Below are 25,424 nucleotides of genomic sequence, written 5' to 3' on the forward strand. Positions count from 1 at the left end.
CTTGCCTGATATTTGGAATATTTGAAACGAAGCAGAATTCTTCTGAAACAGGCTACGTTGGAATCTGAATCCTTTTAATCAGCTGCTGTAAGACTAGAGGGAGAGATACCAAAAAAGAGGATGCATTCCTTCTAAAATTTTCCATGAAAAGGATATAAGAGAGTAGGGAGAAGAAGGACAGTAGTGGAAGAAAGAGGAAAGGGGGAATCAGGACACCGTTTTAGTTTCTGACTACAGTGAATGCTGTGATTAGCAAAGACTGGGGCAGAATGTCAAAGTAATACGGCATAGGACTGTTCCAGAGTTCGGTATTCTTTCCTCGATCTCTCACAGGAGCAGGAATATCATAGAATGTTTTCAGGTGACCCAGACTGAGGGATTCCTTTGTCTGACAATGCAGAAAGTCCACATCCTTCAGCAGCATCTCTTTCTTGATGTTCCACATTCATCATGCACCCCTTTCTCCTATCACATTTGGTGAGCTGATGCTAACTGAGCCAAAAAGAGAAATCCAGCTAGTTTCCTGTATTCATAATTTCCTTGATCCTGTACCTGTTCTTCTGACCTTTTGCAGGTTTCTTGCTAGCAAGCATGCCTGAGATTTTATGCATTTTCAAACATTCTGTGGGAAAAAACAAACAAAAATTCTTCACATATATCAGGAGAGGAATCCAATCAACCACTAATTACTTTTGCAGTATTTAATTAAGAAAAATAAAAATTGCTGCTCCTTTCCTGAAATGTTGCAAATTTCCAAGCTCAGGCCACTTCTGTTCTGGATGTTATCTTTTTAACAATTATCCTATCATACAATATATACTGTAAATTTATCTTCTTTTATTTTTAATCCATAATTCTTAAAATGTTCTTTGACCACATTTGTACGAAACCCACAAATTTGCTTGCCAGTTGCATACAGTCTTTTTGTATGGGAACAGGGTTGGAGGCAATGACAAAAGGAAGGTTCAAACCCCAAAAACACTTATGAGAAGGATGTCCAGTTTTGATTTCCAGTGAAAATTAATATGAATTTTGGTAATTCAAATTTTTGAATCAAGATTTGGGTTTGAGCACAAGTGATCGTGGGAGGGACTGGGGTGAATCTGTTTTCTGAATTGGCCTCTGAACCAAATTTGGGCTCACTGCACATCTGTGCTATCTACTAGCATAAGGGAAATAAATACTACTTCTGGCATATCACACATATATTCTGAGAAGCTGCATCCAAAAAGGTAATTATACTTTTCATAGTATAAGATATATGATCTGTACAATAATGTCTTCAACAAGTGATGTAGTACAAATCTGGAAACGGAGACTGTCTTTGTGCTGTTTCATTTATGCTGAGCACACTTGAGCTATAATGACTATTCCATGTTCAGTGTTTTAGTTTTTTTGAAAATAAATTTAAAACTATAGTCTAGAGATTTGTGTGCATTTGAATATGCACACGCACATGCCAATTTCTGCATTTTGCCTAAATATCTTCACCTTAACCTTAAACTGTAAAGCACCAAGATCTGAAATAGTGGTGTCGTAGTGTAAATTTATGAGATATTTTCACCACAGAATTCCTTAAAAATGAATGATATCTCTGTAGTTTACTGTTTTTCACTTTAAGGACATTTTTCTGACAATATGCAGCCTATTAATCATTTAAGCAAAAGTAGTTCCTTAAAGGAGCTGTTCAGAGGCAAGACTCCATGGTTCATTTAATGCTATCTGGGAAAAAAAATCTTGTTGAGTGACATTCTCTGCAGTTATGTGATGTAATATTTATAATATGTCACACAGCCATACATCAAAACAAACATGTCTGTTGTTGCATTTGTTAGCAAAATGTTGATTGTTGAAAAGAAAAAGTGGGTTGGGATAGTTTTAGTACATTATTTATGTCAGGCCATTATATGAAAAATTGGAAAACTCTAGCCATTTCTGTGCAATATTGTTTCTCTTTGACAAAGCTTTTCAAAGTTATTTTAAATTAATTTGATTGGGGTTCATACCGTATCAGATTCCACAGAAACCCAAGTTAATGTCTCTGTTGCTTTCTGCTTTATTCTCTGGGTCAGAATTTCTAGTTTCTCTTGCAAATTAAAACAAGTGTAAGCAAAATACATAATATCACACAAGCACTATCAAATTTGTTGAGTACTGTGAGTAGTGGCTAATATAATAAGAAATGTAAGTAAATTGTAGGGGTGATACAGAGATATGATTTGCATATTTTTTCTTTCTTTTTTAATTTTAATTTGTTTCTCTTATCCTATTTTTAATATATGGTCTTAATAATGTCTTATGTTTTATATGTTTTATACTCTGTATCCTGACATGGCCTAATGGTTAATCAATAATAATAAACTAAACTAAACTACTATCATATCATATATTTTCAATCCCATATCAAATCTTTCCCATCACCCATAAAGGAATAAAAACATAGGGATAGGTTTCTTCTCCTGTGTCCCCACCCCACCACCATTAAGAAATCTGAAGGCTGTGACATCAATTATTTGTATTTATAAATCCACCTACAACTATTTATCATATAGCTGCTGGACTGTGATGTTCCTTAATTCATGATTGTGTCCTGAACAACCCATTCTGAAGTCTATGCAGACTTTTGTTTAATCTACTCTTCATAGACTTCACATGATATAAACCTAGAAATAGAATTACGTGAAATAAAAATTAAATAATAAGGAGTGCAAATCATACCCAAGGGAAAACAGGAACTGTTATTCATGAAATAATAAGGAGCAGGAGCTGAAATATTTGGAACACAGGGATGAGCCACAGTGAGGTTGTGTAATTATCAATCAAATATATTTATTTATTCAACCACTGTTAAGGTGGCACTTCCTTAATTCCGCCATTTGTCTGGTAGCCATTTTTTATTTTGCACAAAGTGCAGTCCTGGTTTTGACATGAGATGAGTGATCAAATGATGTCATGGAGGTGGGGTAGACTTGCAACTGAGAGCAATCCCATTTATCTCAGTTGCTTCCTAGAATGGGGAAAATGTTGTTTCAAGACACTGAATGAGGAGGGAAGAAAGGCACCCAGACTTTCATCCTAATTAAGGTGGTGTCCACAGACTAATGTTTTGTTTCTGAGAATGTGCGGGAGCCTGAAAACTAGTGAGCAGAGGGGTGGAGAGGAAGACAGGAGGGCATGATGGATTCTGCTGGGCTGGAACAAAGGAGAGATATCCAGCGAAGCCACTGGATGCAAGCAGACAACCAACTGACATCTATTTGTCTTGCTTTTCCTCTCCTGGAATGAGAATGTGCCAGGATGCCCCATGCTCAAAAACACATCCATGACTGGCAGAGAGCTACAGCTGTAGCTAAACAGGAGAACGCGTGTCCAACAGGGCTGATTAAAGATCAGCAGGAAGACTACTGTATGTCAGGTGGAAAGATGAGAACAGAGAAGAGAGGACAGGAGAAAGGAAAGGAAGAGGCAGCCTGAGGAAAAAGAAAGCTGTAACAAAGAACAGAAAAATGGTGCAAATGCCAATGCTGCTAGGAACTGCATTGCCAACACATAAACTTTGGTTTATCACGTGGATGTGATGGAATGCTAACAGACCTTGGAAACAGAGGGGGCAGCCCAAAGGGGAAAAGCGTTAGAAAGAGTCTCGGGATAAGTCTGCCTGAATTATGCTAGGTAGAGGTTCTGTGGGAGAATGACTTTGGTAGGCTTTGTGTGTGTGTGTGTGTGCCCACATGTGTGCACCTTCAAGTCAGTCTTGACTCCTGGCAACTGCCTGGACTAGTCCCTGCAGTTTTTTTGGGCAAGATTTCGGAAGTGGTTTGCCCTTGCCTGCTTCCTAGGGCTGAGAGAGAGGGACTGGCCCAAGGTCATCCAGTTGACTTTGTGCCTCAGGCAGACTAGAACTCACGGTCTTCCAGTTTTTATCCTGATGCCTTAACCTCTGCATCCAACTGGTTCTCTTCTATTATAATACCCTGATTGTAAGATGAGGTCTATGCCCCAATTTCATATTGGCCCCTCTCAGAAGCCCAGGTGAATAGCTTGAGCTGGCCACAGAAGCCAGTGAAAGATTCCCAACCAGACTCTTGCAAGAATATGCTTCTTACAATAATTGATAATTAAAAGCTCCTTCAAATCAATAGTGTGATTAGTCATTTCATAGCAATTCAGGAAGAGAAAGCTCAGCCAGTTCCACAGCCACCAGATCAGAGCTGCAGAAATCCAGATGACCAGTAGATAGCAGTGAAGAGGCCCTGAAAACACTGTCCCCAGATTTCTGAAGCCCAGATATGGTAGTCCTAGCTGGTTCCAAAGACACCTTTTAAAACCCAGGTCTTCACAATGCATCCCTTTTGAGGGGACCAGGCAATTCACCCTCGACATGCATCACACCAACCTTTCCAGGTAGCCCCGTTATACGCCTATTGAGTCAGTCTTGCAGGGTGCCCCAGTTATGACCCTGGGCAGCTAACAGCAAACCCATACACAGAGAGGTAAGCAAAACCGTTGAAAATACTCCAGTAAAAGCAGCACCCATCAATCCAGTGTGCCCCACTCCGGGGGTGGTATAATTTCATTAATCTCCCACGCAAAAATTCCCTGAAGAGCCACATTTTTATAGTGTTTTGAAAACATAGCAGGAAAGGAATGGGGGGCCATCATCAAGAAAGATCAGCTACTGTGTTGCCACAGATGACTTCAAGCTTCTCCCTGGTTTTGCCTGATGGGCTGATCCGCGTGAGCTACGCATGGCTTGTGACCTGGAAGCTGAGCGGCAGTTAGCGCAGCTCCCACGGAAGTGATGTTACAAGAGTGAATACTCTCAACTCATACCAAACTGCTGCCCGCTGAACACCCGTGAAGTTTCCAAAGGGGCGCACCATATAGAACACCTTGCAGTAGTCAAGATGTGAGGCAACGAGGGTGCAAATGATGGGGAGCAAAGCCTCCTGTTCCAGAAGTGGGTGTAACTGGCACGCAAAATGTAACTCTGCAAAGGACTTTCTGGCCACAGCCAGGTGAAGGCTGAACCCTCTTCATTAGGTGGGGATGTGTCTCAAATTTTTCCATGGTGGGGGGCAGTGCTTGTCACTTCTAAAACTACATTGTTTGAAAATGGTATTCAGCGCTCTCTCACATATTATGTGCGTGCATTCAGAGGCGCCTACATGCACAGAGACCCCAAAGCAGGCTAGAAATCCCAAGGCACTGAAGCCATTTTGTAGAGCGGTAACCAAGTAACGGAAGTACCTGACTAAGCCCCTTGCTTTGTGCCTAAAAGAATAAATGTCTGTTAGTAACATTTAACCTCCTTCCTGTGACCCACTGTGAAATGAAACTTCCTGAATTGACTGAGCTCTATGCATTGCCAATTTTCTAAGGACATTATAGACTAGGAGAGAGGTTTCTCAGGCAGAGATAAATTGGCCTTGAAAGACCTGCTTGAGATATCTGTTTTTTCCTCTCTCCAGAACACATTGCTTTCTCTCACCAGGGCAGATAATGACCTTCTTTGACAAATCTGTGCAAAGAAAAAAGAGAAAAGTGGTGGTGGTGGTAGGTTTCCTAGACTTCAGGAACCCTGAAGGGGGTCCAGAGCTGATATAAAATGTTCTATACATCGAATGTAAAACTTAGATGGATCCTTTTTCATTAAGCAGTGGTCCCTTAACTAGCAATTTTCTAAGTTGAAAGCAGTTGCAGTATGTCATGCAATTTATAGATCCCTGCGCCTGCCATAAAGTGTTTTATGATAGCTTCATTCAGTGTTATTAGTGGCTGTCTCCTTCTGAGAGCACAGCCATTTGATAATAGTCTTAAAGCACCCCAAATTACTTACCTGCAAGCCACATTCCAGATAGGGTTTGTTGACAGTTTGAATAAGTTTAGTGCCCTTCTGTTGTACTTCGCCTTCAAAACAAACTGATTGAATCATCAATAGCTCCTTGGCAGCTGACAGAGGCCTATCATTGGGTTTAACCCTCAGGATGGTAGGTTATCTTTGGGAGTTAACCTTTTTGCATTGTTAACTGGAGTGTTTTATGCACATGCAACTTTTAGGATAGTGCTGTGATAACCTCAGTAACCAAAGCCATACATCACAGGAAAGAGATCTGGAGTGACAAATAACTCTGGATAAAATTTACAAGGCTTGAATGTCTATTATTCTTGAGGTTTAACCATTTTCCCCATAGTTTTCATAGGAATTAGGGTTATGTTTAGGTTATAATTTTATCTTCAGATGGAGATACGTTGCTTATTTTATTTAATACCAAGACTCTATTTTTATAGTGGAAAAAGAAGAAAATTGTAATCATATATTAGGATGGTCCTTTAGGCTATATGTGTGTAAACAGAATGTTTAGTACATTTATATCCTACGTCTGGATCCATCTTCCACATAGAATTTGTGTCTGACTCTATGTGAAAGATATACATATAGAGCTGATTGAGATGCAACATTCCTGACTTCAGAAACAGTGGGAAAATGTCATGTTTACACTTCCTCTTGCGCATCTCTCCTATCTTCTCATATATTGACTTCAGCATGGAGGTTGTGGTTTGACCCTGATAAGTCCTGGATCCACCCTTTCATACGTAGTTCACATAAGATGAGGCAGAAGTTATTTTTTGTTCCCAGCTCCATAAACCAAAGTTTACGCATTAGTGATGCAATTCCAGCGGCCCTGATCATTACACCAATTATTTGTTCACTGCTATTGCGTTGCACTTCTCCAGCCTCTTATCTGCCTTTTTCCTCTTCCTCTTTTCTTCACTTCTCTTTTCCTTTTTTCTCTCCTCTTCCCAACCTATGTGATCCTCTTCCTTTTGCTGGACAGACATTTTCCTCCTTAGCTGGAGCTTTCTACCAAACAAGGATGTGGTTTGGAACTTGGGAATGGGATTGGGAAAGAGACATACATGAGGTGGCGATTTTCAAATGGTGCTTTCAATGCCCAACTTACACTTTTGTTGGGAAAAGCCACCAAAGAAGGATTTTTCCTTCTCTTTTCCTCCCACCATGGGCCATAATAGTGAGAAATCTTTTCAGACAGTATGCACAAATCCAGCATTCCCTCCATATAAAGCAAGTCATTTTTTAAACTTCCAGAAACAAAAGTATCTCTGCCTCACTGCGTGTCTGGAATTGTTTGTTTGCATCAAAACACACATGACTAAAGCTCAGATAACAGTAAAGTTGGTTTTGCACTGTGCCTTTCACCCCTTCTGAATCCATGGAAGATGTACCTGAAATTGATCCAGGCTTTTTTGATGACTTTCTGATCTGGAGTGGGAGATGTGAGACATGTTGAGTCAGAGGGGGATGTCCAATGAACCTCTCTAAGTAGAAGGATGGGATCCCTGATTCTCTCTGCCGGGGGAAAAAATTCAAGTGCTGAGAAAGGAATGGAAAGGAAAAGAATGACAAACAGATGTCAGTTGCTTCTCTGTTCTTCAAAATGACATCATTATTTAGGCTGCACCAGCACTGATGACAAGGTGGCTTTTAATGTCTGCTACTAATTGCCTTTTATACTTCATCATCCTCTCTTGTGTAACATCTGCCTTACCAAGATGATTGGGGAACCTTTCCTGCCCATCATTCATTTGCCATTCAGTTCCTCACTCCTGTTTCCCAGGATGTGAGGACTGCTTGTTCCCTTTGTCTAGGGAACAGAACTTTAGACGTTCTAAACAGTAGAAATCCTTTCTGACTTAATAGTTCTGCTGCAAAGACACATCTTCTTTGATGGGGCCATGCAAGGTTAAAATGTAGTCTTTGGTCCAAAGTTGGTGAAGAGATGACATTGCACTGCTAGGATCTGTCACAAGTTTTGTGACGGCCTGCTTCTTGATGGCATCTTTCACACCATCATTCAACATTTGCTGATTTGGTAATAGTGGATGTTTTCTGCACCTGAATATTAATCTTTTTTCACCTTCCATTTATGTGGGTGTTTGTAGTCCTCCCAAGCTTTACTCTTGACATACTGTTTCCTTCTGTTCATCTCTTTGAAAGAGCCCCTTGTGCTCTGAGCATTTCTGCCAGTAATACAAGAGGGAATATTGTCTTCCACTGAAAGATAAGGGACATCAGAGGCCCACAGTGGCTGAAAGACCATTTGGAAAAGTTAAGAGATGTGTGAGAGCATATTTCAATGTCCCCAGATATCCAACAATGCTTAACAATTGTCTGACTCAGGGCATGCTACACTTTACAAAGAGGCCTCTCCTTTTCGTTACCGTTCGTCCACCATCGAAGTGACATAGCTGAGTCTTGTGATCAGGTTGCTAATGGATTTTAGCATAGGTCAGCGTGCGTATACTATTTCATGATGACTTTACAATCTCACTCTCTGAGAGACAGTGAAGTATGGCTGATTGTCTTTTTTGTTTGGTCTGCTTGTCAAAAGACTAAATAATTAATTAAAGGGTGACCACTCTTGCTTCTGCAACTTGGAAAGCACCCAATAATTAGTTTAGGCAGTTTCTACCTTTTTTAAAAAAAGACTTCTTAGTGTTTTCCTGAGAAAATTCAAGGAATGGTGTTCTATCACCACCCTATTCCTACTGTATTTATTGAGTTCAGACACATAAAAATGAACAAATGAAAAGATCACCCTTTATATTTCAGCCTTTGCCTTTAGAATACTGGATGTGTGAGGCAGCCAGCTCTACATACCACAGTTACTCAGGCTGGTTTCTAGAATGATGGTCTCTATAAATTTGGCATTTGTGGGGAACATTATCAATCACCTTTCTGTTTCTTGCCAGGAATGGATCTGGCATTTCCTCTCTCAGTCTCCAGTAAGTCTGTTTCATATCTCAGGGGCTGGCTGTAAATAGCAAGTACTTGAGATGAGTTGATATTATCACCTTTCAGGGCTGGGCTTTTTTAAACATTGATTTATGCCATGGTATGCCATGTTCTGTCTGCTTTTTTGGAAATAAAGCAACATGTGTGGGTTTTTGCTTGGGAGCATCCAGTGTTCTTAGAGGAAACTTTAGAGGACCTAAAAAGCAATTCTCAATCAAGTGTGTTCCTCAGACAAAGGATTCTGTGCACTTCTACAGTAGTGTAAACCTTAACTCATGGAGAAATATCACCAGCCTTATTAAAATGTTTTCTCTTACCTCAAATGTTTTACTGAAGCTTTGATTTCTATCTCTGTGTGTAGCAAGTATTTCATTTCTCACTCAGGAAATGTTGCTATATTGCTACTACTACTGCATTCAATTGGATTTCAACCTGCTCTTCTTCCAATGAATTGAGATACTAATTCCCAGAATTGGGTGGAAATTCAGGGAGTGACTGTCCCAACACATCTGCTGAGCATCCAGTTAGCTGACAGTAGAATATTCTGATGAGTAATGGTCCAAAGGATGGCAGTAACAAAAATACTTATCTCATGAAAATAAGTTAGGGAAGGGGACAAACAAAAAGTTTTATGTTTGTCTGCTTCCCTAACTTATTTTCATTGAAGAAAACTGAGGAAATACAGGTAGTCCTTGCTTAAAGTCCACTCATTTAGCGGTTGCTTAAAGTTACAGTGCTGAACAAAGGGAACTTATGACGGGTCCTTGTAATTGCAGCCGACGCAGCATCCCCACAGTCATGCGATCACGATTTGGGCACTTGGCAACTGGCTTGAAATTACAACATTGCAGCATCCCGCTTCTGACAAGCATAGTCAATCGGGAAGCTGGCAGGAGGTCACAAATAGTGATCATTTTGCTGTTATCACCGAAGATAAATTCCTTGTGTATGTTTTATACTTGGCCATTAAAGTATTGGTATTGGTATTGGTATTGGTGATCACATGACCGCAGGATACTGTGACTGTGCAGAATTCACTTAAAAATGGCAACTGGGAGTGCCAGAACTGCCATCATAAGTCAGTGAGGTCATGTGACATTGTGCCTTACGACCATGTCACTTAGTGACGGAGTTCCCTGTCCCAATTACCATTGGTAAGTGAGGATTACCTGTAGATAAAAGGAAAATCTGTGCATATAAAAATAAGTATGCATGCACTACTTCTGGTACATTTAGTCTTAAACCCTCCCCAGAAAATTTACACAGAGGCAGCATCAGAAATAAAGTAATAGAATGGTACTCTTTTATGGAAATACCCATCATTTAATCATCCACAAATTAGTATGCACAAATCATCCAAATTTCTGTAATTTCTGTTATTTATTCATTTATTCATTCATTCATCAAATTTATATGGCCACCCATCTAACAAAAAAGTGACTTTACAATAAAAGTATAAAACAGTTAACGTATAAAAAATCAATTATTATTCAGAAAAACAAATTTAAAAAAGCACAAAGGCTACGAGAGGGCAGCAGATGTTAATAACAATGGAGGCACCTCAGTACCTCGCCGGTCCCCTAGGGCCCCCAGGCCTGATGGCATAACCAGGTTTTGGGGGACTTCCGGAAAATCAACAGGGATGGAGCCAGCCTCACTTTGGGGGAGAGGATGTTCCATGAGGCGGGCACCACTAAACCTGACAGGATAGATTAGAAGAAGATTGAGTCAGAACTCCACCTACTTTCCATAATGCTCCCCACCGCACCCCAGGACTCAACCAACAGCCAGAGTACAAAGGGCCAATCAGTCATCCATATTCTTTTCATTAGCATCTGCTTTAGCAATTAATTCTTTTCATTACTTTCACAATGTTGGTACTTTAACAGCAGCAAGTGCCAGACCTTTGGAAAAAACAAGAAGTGCTCAGAAATCCAGTACAATTTCTGCTCTTCACTATGATCAATATAGGCAATTCTGGGATTGAAGATGATGTGTGAGGTGCTTCGGCTTTTGGATTTTGGATTTACTATGGTTGTTTCTTAATTGCATTTTTGTTGTTTTTATTGGTCTATATTAGTGTTTCTCAACCTTGGCAACTTTAAGATGTGGGGACTTCAACTCCCAGAATTCCCCAGCCAGCCATGCTGGCTGGGGAATTCTGGGAGTTGAAGTCCCCACATCTTAAAGTTGCCAAGGTTGAGAAACGCTGGTCTGTATTGTTAGCTGTCTAAAGTTATTTGCTCACAGTCATATACATTTGTTAAATCCATCCATCCATCCATCCATCCATCCATCCATCCATCCATCCATCCATCCATCCAAATAACTGGAGATTCTTGACCATTCATCTTCATTTTTTGTTTCTTAAGATTCTCCCATAGCATTATTTTTTTGGGGGGAAAAAGGCAATACATTTACCAGGCGAGCATGAACTTGTGAGCATCCATGTATCTTATCGTGTGTTTAGCTGTGGCTTTCTTTTCGACACTGTTGTATGTTGGTCTGCCCTGTCTGACCCAGTAACAGTAGGAATGGTCTGGTCCTTGCTGCTGTACTGAGTAGGCTGGAAAAGGTTTGCAAAAAAAAAAAACCAGGAAGCTCACAAACAGAAGACAAATCACGAGGCCTGGCATAGTCAGATCACTGAAAACAGAGGCACACAAGATGACCTGTGTTTTGTTCTGCTTCTGGAAATGGTTGCTCTGAAGTTGAAACATTCTGCACATTCCAGATAGATGCCAGGGAATAGATCATTTGGGTATAATGTCCTCAAAGAAACTTGACTGGGATTAACTTTTGAGTAGTTTGAGTACTGTTATAAATGTTTTTATTTCCTCTCCCGCCCCCAAATTCCCTTAAATTATTTAACATGTTATTGTTTTTGCTACTCTGAGTATTTTTTTAAATTGTTTTTTGCCTCTGTCGCTCAAGTTTAATTCTGTTATTGAGGATTTTATGTACTGATACTGAAGAGTGCCTCAAGAATGTTATTGACTGGCATGTACATATTGCAAAGGAATGGATAAGTTTAGGAAATTCAAAAAGAGACTATTTGAAAAAGAATGGATAATGAAATGCTGGTTGTTACCCTGCTGCTTAAAGAAAACACATAAAGTAATGAGTGCAGTCATTCAAACACAAATCAAGAAAAATAAAATATTGTGGTCCAAGTCAGCCCACACAGCGTTCTATCTCTGCTGCACACAAGATTACACATAGAAATGGTTCAGTGCTTTGCCCTCAGCATTCTTGGAAGAAAATATAGTAATAACCCTAATTCCAAAGTTACTTGTTCATGCAAAGCTGAAGAAATTGAGTCCTTGGGACACTTGTTATAAAGCCCTAAGGCTTTTTGAGATGTTATACTTGGCACCTTTTTTGGTTAAAATGCAGGATAGGACAGAGGAAATAGATATGTCCTTTCTTTTATCCAGTCAATATACAGGTTTATGAATAATGTAGCCATATTTTGTTCTAGTGCCACCTTAATGCAGCAATTGTTTACAGCATTTTAACAGGATTGCTGATAATTAACCTGATTAGGAAAAGGTATATATTAGATGTGTCAGTCTTTATTTTATTTGTGTGTTGGTCTCTGGCTCCGCTCATGGCCACAGCCGAAGCACACTAGAACTTGATCACAAGATGGCCTTGTAGTTTTACCAGATGACACCACAGCTATTCAAGGGGAGCTGATGGTTTAACACCTCTTATGCATGGCTCTAAAATGATCACAGTTATGAACCTACATATTAGTGGCTGTTTCTTTTTAGCTATGAGTTCTGAGACTCCTAGCTCTCATAAGTTACGCAGATAAGAACATACACAGTGCCCTGTTGGATTGGACCGCTGGCCCATCTAGTCCACCTCATCCCATTTTAGCACTGAAGTTGTTACCTAGCTGGGTAATGAAACATTTGCAAGAAAAGAACCAAGCTCAGAGAACCCCAAGGACTCCATAGTTCAACCTTGAGCTACACATATTCGCCTCCATTGCTACCATCTGGTCCAGCAATCTGTTCTCACAGTTGGCCAGCCACCTGCATGAGAAATCCCACTACCCTCCCAGCAGATGGCCTTGAGAGGCAACCACTTGTCATCAAAGCTAATAGCCATTGATCCCCATGACTTCCACAATTTGGTCCAACCCTTTTCTGAAGCTAGCCAACCTGGTAGCAAGCCCCACACCTCACAGCATCCTTCTTGTTCTGCATTATCTGCTCTGATACATCAGATTTAGAAGGTATGCTGTGTTCTCCACTTTCACGTTTCCTTTTTTTCTAAACTAAACTAAACTATTTCTGCTAATCATGTTTACTCAGAAACAGCTTTAGTTTGAACTCATCCGGAGTGAAGCTGGACCTGATATTCTTATTGAAGGTCCTGTCTGTTTAGCACTTACCTGCCATAGCTAAATATTCTCAGAACACTGGCTGTAATCCTGTTTCAACATGCATAGTGGTTGACACCCATACAAGCATCCACATTATTTAAAAGAGTTTCTGTGCATAAAATTGGGGATGCATCAGGACTGTTCATGTCACTGCAGACTCTTCTATAGGCAGGAAACTGGAGCATGCTTGTAAAGGCTCGATGTATGGGAATTTTCAAACATTATATCATTTACAGATCATGATAAATAGGGCAAAAATTATAATGAGCTTGTTTATTCCATGAATAACTGCTTATCAGAATGAAGAGCAGAACTGTTGAAAGAAATAAAAAGACGGAAAGATCCTTACTACAATACACTCATCTTAAATCTGTTAACTGAAAAAATAGCATTCTATGTTGAAAGAACTTTCTAACCTGAAGGTTATATTTCTTTGTTTTATAAATGCCAATTAGGTATTTTGTCCTGCACAAATTAACCAACCTGAAGTTTCTGGATTCTCGGAAAGTAAGCAGTAAGGAACGTGAAGAAGCCATTTTGAGGGGGGCCTTTATGAAAGTGGTGAAGCCAGTGGATAGTAAGGTAAGCAACTGTAACGGTATTTATGAGAATAGTGGTGGATCTTTGGAAACAATAGCTGGCTGGATAGCACTCCATTTAAACTTTTTGCACACCTTTGCTCCTCAGCTGACGTTAAAGCTAGATGGCAATTAAAAGTGTTAGCATTTTATTAAGCTTGCTAAAATTAGAATTCTCTTTTTCAACTGTGTTGTTCTTTTGATTATGTCTTGCAAAGCCATTTAAGGAATCAGTGCCTGTCAGCAAGAATTTGTGGGTCGGTGGAAAAAATCAATTTGTTACATACATTTATTAAATTTATTTTGTACAGAAATTAATGTTCACCATGTGTACTTTGACTTTATTACATTTTTGACCTTGTTTTGATCAACCCTTAATCTACCAAGTAATTTTAATTTTACAGGTTAGTTCTAACTTTCCAACCATTGGAAATGTCATTGGCATTACCATAAAAGTAACTTACTGGGCGAAATCCAGAAACAAGGAAATGTTATTTTCTCATACTTTATTTTTTTTTCCACCATGCTTTTATTGCCCTACTGTTTTGTGTTACCTCTAACCTGCTTTTGGAGAAACTTCTGGAGCAGTGTAGGATGAGGTCTTTGCTGGAGGAAAGAATTGGCAAAAATTGCAGTGAGGCCCAGTAAGATTTCTGCTCATTTACTCATTTTTGGATTTAATAGTGTGACTGTAGGCCAACAGTGGGAGCCTGTATTTCAGCTTCTGTACCCTGAGGGCAAATATGCCTATGGCTTGTACTATATTTGATTATAATGTGACAATGGAAATAAAGTTAGAGACTGCTTCTGAATTACTGTTTTCCTCCTAAGGTACTTACCAAAGGAATACAATGTTTTGCATAGACCAAGTTGTTTGGAGAAGCTCCAGTATGACTATTGTAGGATGTTTCATCAGACATACTGGGATGATATATTACAGGGAATATTTCCAGTCAACCTAAATATTTCTAGTCAACCTTCCATTGGCTGTTATGGAAGTAAACTATACAGGTAGTCCTCACTTAACAATTGCAATTGGGACTAGCAACTCTGTCACTAAGTGATGTGATCATTAAGTGAAAAATCACATGACCATACCGGACTTACAACATCAGTTTGCTGTGGTCATTAAACAAATCAGCTGCAGCTGTTAAGGGCGACATCACATGACCCCGATTTGTGACTTACTGCTGGCTTCTCCATTGACTTTGCTTGTCAGAAGCTGGTTGTAAAGCTTGCAAATGGCGATCATGTGACCATGGGACGCTGTGACTGTCATAAATGCGCTCCAATTGCCAAGCACCTGAATTGTGAATTGTGATCATGTGACTGCAGGGACACTGTGATGACCACAACTTTGAGGACCAGTCATTAAAACTACTTTTTTTTAGCACCATCGTAAGTTCCAAAGGTTGCTTAACGGCAGTCATTAAGCAAGGATTACAGCACCCAGTAGTGGAGCTAGATATATTCATTATTGACTGTTTTTTTGTAACAAGTTAATTCTCATTCCTTTTGTGACTATTAATATTTTAATAGCTATTATTTGCTTATTGGGTTGGCATATAGTTTATTAATATCTTAAAATATTCTGACTCACAATGCAGTCTGTAATAAGTGAAGTTGTTTGTTCCTAGTGAGCGGCTTTCTCCATACCTAATCTTGCAAAATGCAGCAGTTTAACATGTAAAGGATGCTATTGTTCATTCCACCTTCTTTTTTTGTAATGATAGCAAATTATAACTACTATATTTTTATAATCCTGGATATCAAATTGCAATGTATTAATATCTTCATATTTTGAATTTGAATACTGGCTGACAGTTAAGTTCTTCCAAAGGGAACCCAATCAAGGGAAGAAGAAATGAGTTTAAGGACAGTTTCTAACTTATAGGCTCTTCTTTCAATCCATTGTCAGAGGGAGGATTTTTAAAATTCACAGGGGTATTTCAAGTCTTGGTGTTTTTTTCTAATAATTCCATTCCATGTTGCAAACAATATAATTTTTGAATTAGTTATCTGCTAAATCTTTCTCTAAAACATGTATTTATTTATTTTCCCAACCCATTTAGCACGTTGCCCCAGTTTAGTATTTTGATAGGCCTTTCTAAAATTGCTTGCTGTGGAATTGCTAGGTCTCAGCTAGCATAACATGTTACCTTTTGTAAACATTTTAGGTGTCATGAGCAAATGCCTCTTTGTGTTCCATAGAATTATTATCATTATACTTTATTATATGTTGCCCGTATCTAGGTTTATCTAAGAAATTGTGGAGTTGGCTTGAATCTATTAAAATGAATTTGTTGCATAAAATCTGTAAACACAAATCCTTCTCCATACTATATGGACTATTGTTGAAGTTGTTGCTATTATTATTCCAATAACTCTAATGTTTATCATTATTTTATTCCCATATTGCTAATCCTCCCTAAGGGGTTCAGAAAAGTTTACAAAACATTTTGAAACCATCAACAATACAACCAACCATCCTTAAAAAGAACAATACAAACTTTAAAGCAAGATTTATTCTTTTACAAGAAAAGCAATCTGTAAAAGACGATCTGACGCTAGAGTAGTTGCTATCCTATAAATGCCTAAGTTAACAGGATAGTCTTCAGTTGTCATCTAAAAGGAGACAGAGGATTTGCTCAAGAGAGAGTTCCACAATTACATGGTGGCATTGTGAAGACTTTATTCCTGGATTCTGCACTGTGAGACGAAGCAATCATGCAAACAACTGTTCCCTCCCTCCTCCAGGCCTCTACAAGCTGATCTTTGGGCATAATTTGGATAGTATTTGAAGAAAGTGAGCTTTGAAATCCTAAGATGTCACCTATCTTAAGGTGGGCAGGTACTTTTCTATCAGTTGCAGCTTCTGGACCATTTTTGCTTGTTGAAAGAATGAAGTTCATAACTATAAAAGAATTCATTGAAAAGTTGGCTCTGGAGAGGTTTACAGAGCCCATCACTTGCTGTAATAAATCATGCCTTGTAGAAATGTTTGATGTAACATCAAATACTGCCCATCAGTGTCTTCCTGGTCCTTAAGGCACATAAGATGTCCATATTTGGTTTGCTGTTAATAGGACTTCAGTACGATCAGTGTGATCCGTTTCTCCCTGACCATATTCTTACAGCTTAATCAACTTCATTGTGAAAAACAAAAGATTTATGGTAAAAATTGGTTATTATTTTATGCTGGTCTATGACCCTAATAAAGATTGATTGGTTGCTGTTGTTTATACATATTCCTCATTAAATTCATATTAACTTCAAATCTATGTATATATATATATATGTGAGTATTTAGAGGAATTCATGAGATTTGGTGCACAAATAATTATCAGAGGGAAAATAAAATATTCTTGCAGACATTAATTGGCTTGACATGGAATTGTGCTTTTTTGAACTCTATTCTGCCTTTAGTCTATTTTCCTGAAGCATCTAAATTTAAGTCTAACTTTATAGTGCTAAATTGGAATCTGAGAACTTGTTCAGAAGAAAAAAACGGTGGGCCCAAGAGTGAGGTTGCTTTTATTTCATTCTTGACATCAGAATCTTTAGAGAGTGCGTTAGCATCTGAAAGCAACATAGGAAATGAGACACAAGACAGAATATTTTCATCCAACTCACTTATGTTTACTCATATGCAGAAGTAACTAGCAAACACCAATCTTGGTGGAAATCATAAATATTTAATTTTGTCTAACTCCCTGCCTTCCTCATATTTTTATTTTATTTTTCTTAGCAGAATGCTGCCTCCTTTTTCTTTGCTTCATTTCATCTTTTGTTGCTTTGAGTCTGTTTATGATGGGACTGTCATAATGGGGAAGATACAGTCATTCATTAGAAAACAGCTTAACATTGCAATGCTCTGCTCTCTCTTGCTGTGTGAAGTGAGTTGAACTTCATTACCCAGTGATGTTTATATTTAGAAATGTCAAAATATTGAACATCGTCTGATGTTTGATTTTTTTAAAAAACAACAAAAAGCCTGGAAGCCTGGCTGGGCAGGGGGCATTGTGCCAAACAAGGGAGCTTCATTTAATGACCAAACCACAGCCTCATTTTCTAGCATAAGGGTTGATCAAAGTGGAAGATGCCTGTCCAGTGTAAAGTATGTTGCTGTGCCTGACAGCTCTTCACATCAAAATGACAGCTCAAGAATACAACAGTCAAAATTGCTTAATTATGTCTCAGCTTTGTAATTATTCATCTCTATTCCTGCAAAGAGCACAGTTGTCATTTCTCTGACATAATTATTTAGAGCTGTGCCCTTGTTCTGTAAAAGCATGTACAGGAGTACCAGAAGCGAGTTCCAGGTGCAGGGGAGGAGGAAGAGAGAGGGAACATCCATTTTGGCGTAACTTGTAGGATGCAAAACCCTTTCTCTTTTTTGAAAAGGAACATTTCTCTTTCTTGCCATTAACTCCTGTTAATAGGAGTACCGTGAGAATTCTCCAAAAGAGAGTTTTTATATTTGGCATTTTCAGCAAGTATTTCTAGAAAATCAAAAGTAAAATCTCTTTTGGATCAAAGTCTATTTTTGATGGTCTTGATGGACACATTCATGAAGTTTTCTTGACAAGAATATAGCATTAGTGCTTTACAATTGCTTTCTTCTGGGATTCTGATTATAGCCATGGATTTCCTGATTGTCTCCCACCCAGTTACTAATCTTTGAGATCAGCTTAAGTTAAATGTGCTGTGGCTGAGCTAGACAAGGAGACAAAAACACGGCTTAATTTTAGATTTTGTGCCTATGGTGATTGTAGAGGATTGAGTATCCTGTCTCTGTTGTGAATGTGGAGGCTCCAAATTCTGACATTAAGAGCCAACTCTCTTCATTCCAAATGGTCGGGCTGCATCCAGAAGGGAGTTGTGGCTCTTGGTCACTTGGAGTCAGTTTTTCCCAGTTTCTCCCTCTGCTAAAGATAAAAAGGCTTTGGCTTTTTAAGAACAAAGGGACAATTGGAGGAGGGAATTGAAAAAGACACTGGACCAAGGCTGAAAAAAGGGCAAGCAAAATGGTTTCCCAGAGCCTCAGATTAAAATTAGAATTTTCAAGAAAATGGGAAGCTCCCGTAAAAGAAAACAGGGGACCTTTGCTTTAAGAAAAAACATGATTTCTTTAAGAAGAGGTTTATATTTTAGCCAGGATTTACACTTAATTGTTTTTTTCTTTTTTCTTTTAATAGTAATTTTATTAAAAATTATATTTACAGTAGGAAACTAATACAAACTAAAGAAAAAAGAAGTTGCAGGAAAAAATGGAAAAGAGAAAAGAAATATAAAAGAATATTTTATATTTTTAGATAAATCACTTAGGTAACCTTTAGTTCCCTCTAGTGTCCAATTTTTTAAATCATATATGTATGATTCAAAACAAAAGCATTTTCCCACAGGAAGGATTCTTTATAGTTAATTCCAGAATCTTTTGGAAATCCATTTGTAACTTTCTAAAATAAAAGTTTTAATGGACTTTTACTGATTAAAAAATCATCATAGTCTGTATATTATCATTTCCCATCTCATAGGGAGAAAGTATTCATTCACAGTAGATGTCAGACCCAGCCCAAGAACAACAGTGAAACAGTCCAGTTGAGTTCAGTTCCGTTATTGGCTTATACCTTATAGACAGAATCTTGCCAAACTAAATCTATACTACAGCAACTAGTGGATATACCCTGGGAGATTCTAGGGAGTGGCTGTCTTGAATCTCTTACTTTTCTCACACTCCCCCTGTGGACTGTGTTGTCTCTTTTCCCTTCCTGGAATGTATCCCCTCCTTCCTGATAGCCTTGCTCTCTGCTACAATCCACCACAGTAGACCAGCACCAACTTGTGGCCTTCCTGAATAATTTCTTTTGCATTTTTGCTTGCATCTTTTGTTTACTTGCTGATCAAGGCAACTCTATTACTCATTTTCTATGTTTAGTGTAGGCTTTTTTAAGACTTAAACTTAAGGGTGTGGGGGGGAGAGTTATACATTCTCTTTTTTTTAAAAAAAAAACGTTTGGTTTTGTTCATCTCTCGTGAGATGAGGCTATCTCCTAAGAAGGGGTGAAATCACAAGATAAAAACCTACATTTCCAGGGGTTTTAACGTTATTGAAAATTATTTCAACTTTTATAGTTTTGACTTTTTAATTGCCAAAAAGGCAAGTCAGTGCATGTAAGAACCCTATCTGTCACATATTCTAGGGTGAGGGGAATATGTCAGCTGAGGCAGTTTTTTGAAAGAAAGTGATGGCAGCATGTCAGCCTTACCAGATAGACCAGACAAGAAAGACAACCAGATGAGCTAATTCTACTTCATTGTAAAGATACATTGACAGAATTTAGCAAGTCTGAAAATGCAATTCTCTCCCCTGTCCCATCAGTCCCCTTTACAGCCTGAGAAGCTAGGGAGAGTCCCTACTGAGCCTCTTGCCCCACCCACTATCCAGCTGTGGGCTATGCTGTCTCTTATCTGACTGTTCCCTAGGCAGCATCTCTTCACCCCATCTCCCAAGGTCTTTCCCACATAGCATTACACAGCAGGAACTCCCAAGCTTTTAATCCAAACCAAGAGATGGGGTCAGGGTGTAAAGACTCAGAGACTCCAGCCTTTCACCACTTCCTTCCACTATAATCTCTTTTGTGTTTTAAAATTTTGCAAATTGCTCAGAAAGTTTTGACTCTTGGCTGACACAAAAATACAATAAGTAAATATAGCTATATATTTCTAGAAATGTAAGAATTAAACATACAGAACATACTTTTAATCCTTCCTTATTTTTCAGAAAAAGTAAATCAATTAAGGTATGCAAATATCTGAGAATCACTCATATATATATATATATATATATATATATATATATATATATATATGAATATATTTTTATGATACAGGCTTTTATTATTTTAGCATCCTCCTTTTACATAGTTTATTTTTATGACTTCTGATCTTGAGAGATCTTTTCATTCAAACACCCACAGTAGATTCTGACACATGTGTTTTATTTCTTTTTAAAATTAGTCAATATGCGTAGATGCATGTTTCTCTCTGCATGTTTAGATTTTTGAAATTTGGTCAAGCCTACGTATGTAGCCCAATGTGCATATAGGACTTATGAGCTTGTAAAACTGAACAAACAATATCCGATGTAATGTGTAATATTCTCCCACAGGGAAAATATAGGAAGCAACACCAACAATGTGCTAAACTTCAACTTTTCTCCCTGGTGTGCTGCATTTGCAGACTCAAATACAGGATGGGAAGAAAGCTGCTTAGGCTACATTGGTCCAAACATTTCAAGGAAAGATGAACTTGGAGAAGTTTTGAAAAGAATAAGGTGAAACAAGGAAAGAGGAAATTACATATGTTGACGTTGAGGATAGGATAGATGGAGGACATAGAGCATGAGTATGCTTGAGGGCCACATTGGGCTTTGTGTGGTAGAGTGAAAGAAGCTGGCATCAGGATCTACTTTTTGGGGAAGTTTCAGGGGTTTGAAGAGTTAACATGGGTACCTGAAGTTACTGCAAGTCATAAAGCATCCATTTTGCCCTTAATCGTCTCCGAACCATTCCAAAATCCAAAACCCAAAGAAGCTGAATATTTGGTCCCACCTACTCTAAAACCAAAAAGAGATACTGGCAGACCACGTATGTTAGCCACACATTTTTTGAAGAACCGTATTTTACTTGAGGATAAGCGAGAAGGAATCTGTGGAGGAAAAACTAGATAGTTCAGAGTGATGAGCAAGTTGAATGATTTCGCCAGTACGGTGCTGAATAGAGAAGATAGGAGCAAGTTGAAAGCTGTGTTCAGCAAGATGGATAGTTATCTTGTCAGCTGATAAACAGATCAAGGAAGAAAAGCTTGGGGCTCCAAGGAGATGGATTTAGTCTCAGACATACTGAGTTTAAGACTATGATGAAGCATCTAAGTATCACGGAAGCCCTTGGAGTTTTAGTTTTTGGGAATACCTTGTTCAAATGTTATTTGCTTTTCTTGTCAGAATTTCTAAGAGTTAATTTTTGGGGGGGGGGTGAAAAGCAGGTGCATTGTTTTTCAGAGTTTATCCAGGGTAAGAAAAGATATACACTTTAAGGTATTGTTTCTAATGGACTTTTAATAACCTTTTTTTACAATTGTCCTCTCCTGGCATTGAACAACAACAACAAAAAGAGACAGGTTGTTGCAAAAGAAACCAACATGGCATTCAGCAGAAGTAAATATGCTTGGATGAGCATTTAGGTGCAAGTGTACGCTCAGTATTGATCATGCTTGATGACCTTTGGTGAACCATTGATCACACTCTCCTTCTGGACCAACTGAAGGAATTGGGAGTGTGGGGCACTGAATTAGAATTCTCCTCCTGTTTCTGTGGTTGGTTCCAGTCATGTTCACATGAAGGAACCTGCAGCCCCTCACCTGTGCAGTGTCGCAGGGTCTGACACTCTCATCCCTCATGCTTAACCGCCCAATAAAGCCTGATACCATCACATTACCATTTCATGTTCAAGTGATAGTAAAGAGTGATTTCTAGGGAGTGTAATGGGGAGGCTTTGATGCTATACTTCTAGGCTTTCAGTTAGTCACTATTGGAGATAGGATGCTGGATTAGATTTTCTGATCCATTAGGACAATATGAAGAGGTGTCAAAATATTGAACATAGTATGTATGTGTGTATATCCCCCCTCCCCCCACACACAATACACACATGCCTCCTTGAGCAAGAATCATTCTTCTAGCCAAGAAAGCAAAGAGGAATTTGGAAATATTTAGGGATATTAGCATTTTAAAGACTGAAAATACTTAGTGTCAGAATCATTCTCTGTGCAGACTGTAACCGATGCAAGATTTGTTAAATCAGACAGTAAAGGGTTGTCTTTGTTTTGCAGAAATAATTGTGATTTAATTTAATTTAATGTGATCTATAATGGTTCATGTTGCTTTTTTACAAGCATAGACCTGCAAAACCTGTGTCTTCCCTAGGATGGTTTCCAATTTGATCCAGAAACATAGGAATGTGATCACCGCTCTGGACAGGCTGCCTTATAACCACCATTTCCAGCCTTTCCTTTTATTTCACAGCAATAGGTTGGCTCAAGGGGGTCATGAAAGGGAATGTCATGCTTTGCTCTGAATTCCTTGTTTTATTACTTTTAAATCTCCCTGATTCATCTGGGGTGTGCTGTTCAAAAAAAAAAAAAAGAATTGTCAAACAGAAGGGCCCTTTCTCGAATGCAGCAAATCAGTAAGCTTGAGAAAATTTAATACACAGTTCTGAACCTTAAGATAAATATATACATTTTTCCAGCTCTTTATATCCTTCATTACTGATATACATCTTGAAAGTTTGACTTCTGAGAATGAGTCCTCTGGCTTTTATCTGTGTCACTTAAATGAGCTATCAGGAACATTTAAAGCCCAGCTAATATACAAAAGAAAAAGGGAACAGCTGGTATCCCTCTTGGATTTTTTGCTTTGTTTCCAACACCCCCCCACCCCCAACTCCAGCTTTGGCCTCTCCAGCTATGGTTTATCCATGCTGCCAGAACTGAAGCAGGACTGGGAGAATGATCCTGATGACAAGTCAGCACAATTGTAGAAGATGCTGCCACCCATAAGGATGATCCTGCACACCATACGTATGTCCACCCACAGGTATCAGGAATCAGAGGAACTCCAGTGTTTTTGAGCAGTGAGGATTAGGAAAGAGAAATGAGAAAAATCTGTGGTCTAACCCTGATGGTCAGCCGAGTGGGCAACACTGGCTCCCAGAGGGCAATTTTTTATCTCCCTCTGGTAGACTTCTGCTTAGCCGTTTTATGTGAAAGGTTAAGACTAGACACTCTGATGCATCTGGACAGTTCTTATTACCAAGTGATGTTCCTGTTTAGAAACATCAGAATATTGATTATGGTCTCAGGAGTGATTTACCTAAAAAGGGAGGGGAATATAATTGTTTTTCTGTGTAACAGTTCACTTCGTGTGTGAGAGCAACAGAATCATGGCTACAAGCAAATAGGGATCAACTGCTTTTCTAAATGGAGCATCTTAATTTACAGGCAAAATTTGGATATTGTTATTTTTATTTATTTGTTTGTTTATTTCCTTTTTGGGAAGTCTGGGTCTGTTATACATACATCTACATGCACACATTTATTTCAGGAGAGTGGAGTTTCTAGGATTAATTTTAGCTGGATTAGCAAATCTAGATTGACAAAATGGGGGAAGCTGAATATTGCACAAGATTTTTGTCTACAGTTTTAATTTTTCCTCTGTTTCCTGTTCCTTTTGAGGGGATGAGTTGTCTTAAAAACAGGTTCATCTTCCCTTTAGGTAAATGTAGTATGTATGTTTGCCTACGCATTGTCATGAAGATATCACAACCCAGCTATATGACTGCTTCAGTGGTGCAGAAATGTAATTTTTCATAGAGTTTGACAAAGTTGGCAATCTATATTACTTCTTCCTTTTGAAGATACTCCTGTAGGGCCTCTGAAGCATTAAATTACTGCTGCTTTTGTATTACTAACATATAGTCTGAAAATTAATAAGTACAAGCCAGCCACACAAAATACTAGCAAAATGCCAGTTTCAACCTGGAAATTTAACCAAGGCTCTTATTTACTTAGGTTTTAGTACAATGAGAAAAAGTAATAAATACTGTGTTTTAAAAATAAAATAAATTAAGAGACCCTTTCTTCCTCTTCTGCAGCTTCGTATAGATAAATGTTCAACTTAGGTCACATAACTGCTACAAACAGTTTGCTGTGTAGGCCAAATGCTTTCTAATGCACTAAAATTAAGAAATAGTGTGCTTTGAAAATGATTTATGAGCGTGGTTAAACTGCCAGATTTACAAAGAAATAGTTCAGAACTTGGGAAGCCTCCTGAGTCAGGTCAAAAATGAATTTGACCATGATTTAAACTGCTACTTTTCTTACATGACATTTAATATGTGTACATTGGAGGGCCATATGTCTTTAATAAAATAGCATTAAGTTTTAAATATGATATGAATGCAGTCAGTTTCTAAATTCATAACCTTTTCCACAATTCCAAAATGTTAACCAATAAAGGAGCCATGCATGCAATAAAACATAAACTTTACAAAATAGATTTTTATTAAAACAGTTAGACAGTTGGCAGTTGGGTTCTAATGTAATAAATTGTTCAAGCCAATGTGGATTTATCAGTCATTGTTTACAATGAAAGCAATTTGGACCAGACAACTAATTAAAGCTGAAAACCAAAGAATTCTTACTATGTCCACTCCCTGAGTACTTGTTTGGCAAACTTTATAATTCCACATAGCTAACTAATTTTAATGGAAACATTTAGCAATAAATTGTTCCTCTAATATGCATAGATATCACATGGCTTCTAATTCTGAGAAGGACTGAAACAAGCAATGAGAAATTATAGAAAGATTCCATTATTAGTTGGTCGTTGCAAACTAATAATGCAAAATTCACATCAAAAGAACATCAGCATATGGAAGAATAATGGCCCAGCTAGTTCAGCTGCCAAGGTGATCTATCCTTGTATTATCCAAACTGTGTTCTGGGGAATCCTCTGGACACTTTCCAAAGGTTCTTCCATGATGGATTAGTCATGATGTATAAGCTTCCT

General features: G+C 38.4%; 1 protein-coding gene across 1 annotated transcript in view; it reads left to right on the forward strand.

The window, feature by feature from the left end:
- Positions 1 to 25,424, forward strand: part of LRMDA (leucine rich melanocyte differentiation associated) — an 821,041-nt gene that overhangs the window by 459,545 nt on the left and 336,072 nt on the right. Inside the window, exon 5 of the mRNA XM_088128961.1 lies at positions 13,670 to 13,796. Coding sequence (XP_087985087.1) covers positions 13,670 to 13,796 — 127 coding nt within the window. The remainder of the gene's footprint in view (positions 1 to 13,669; positions 13,797 to 25,424) is intronic.

The sequence above is a fragment of the Python bivittatus genome, unplaced genomic scaffold, assembly GCF_059951505.1.
Source record: "Python bivittatus isolate LINGU-HERP-01145 unplaced genomic scaffold, Pbiv_v1 ctg000050_np1212, whole genome shotgun sequence".
NCBI lineage: Eukaryota > Metazoa > Chordata > Lepidosauria > Squamata > Pythonidae > Python > Python bivittatus.